This window comes from Corapipo altera, unplaced genomic scaffold, assembly GCF_003945725.1.
Source record: "Corapipo altera isolate COAL_440 unplaced genomic scaffold, ASM394572v1 61162, whole genome shotgun sequence".
NCBI classification, from domain to species: Eukaryota; Metazoa; Chordata; class Aves; order Passeriformes; family Pipridae; genus Corapipo; species Corapipo altera.
Window position 1 is genome coordinate 1 of NW_020885857.1, and position 626 is coordinate 626.

Sequence of the window (626 nt, forward strand, 5' to 3'; positions counted from 1 at the left end):
GTTAACCAGAACAGAAATCCTGGGATGGGGCTCCAGAGGGACACGGGGCAGGAGGAATCCATCCCTTTTCCCGGTTAAGCAGCACTGGGGGCGTTGGAAGCCGCGCTTCCAGGGATTGGGAAGGGGCTTTCCCTCCACTCCGTGGGAGCGAATCCCTGGAATTCCCTCCGCGTGCTCCGCAGGCGCTGTCGGAGGAGCGGATCCGCCGCCTCCTGGAGCTCATCCAGGACGAGCTGGAATCCGGCCGGGAAGGGGAGAAGCCCCCCGGGAAGTTTTCCATGGAAAGCCCGCAGGGACACGCGGTTCCCGCCTCCATCCTGGCGCTCTGCGGCTGGAATTGCAGGTGGGCGGGGCCGCGGGAATCTGGGAATCCGGGAATCCCCCCGGCGGGACCGGGATGTTCCTCGCGGGAATTGTTCGCTCCCTCGTTTCACCCTTTTCCCGTTTTCCCTCTTTTCCACCCCTCTCTTGCTTCCCTTTTTCCCGCTTTGTTCCTGTTTCCTGCTCTCTCCTTGTTTTCCCTATTTTTCGCCACATTCCTGCTTCCCTTATTTCCCCGTTTTCCCTGTTTTTCACTACACTCCTGCTTCCCTTATTTTCCTATTTCCACTATTTTCCCTCTTTTT

At 58.8% G+C, this 626-nt stretch overlaps 1 protein-coding gene across 1 annotated transcript in view; it reads left to right on the top strand.

The window, feature by feature from the left end:
* Positions 1-5: 5 nt before the first annotated feature.
* The window catches only part of ZC3HC1 (zinc finger C3HC-type containing 1), a gene marked incomplete at its 5' end in the record, with an annotated part of 6879 nt that continues 6258 nt past the window's right edge, over positions 6-626 (top strand). Inside the window, one exon of the mRNA XM_027632005.1 lies at positions 6-343. Within this exon, the coding sequence (XP_027487806.1) occupies positions 6-343 (338 nt within the window). The remainder of the gene's footprint in view (positions 344-626) is intronic.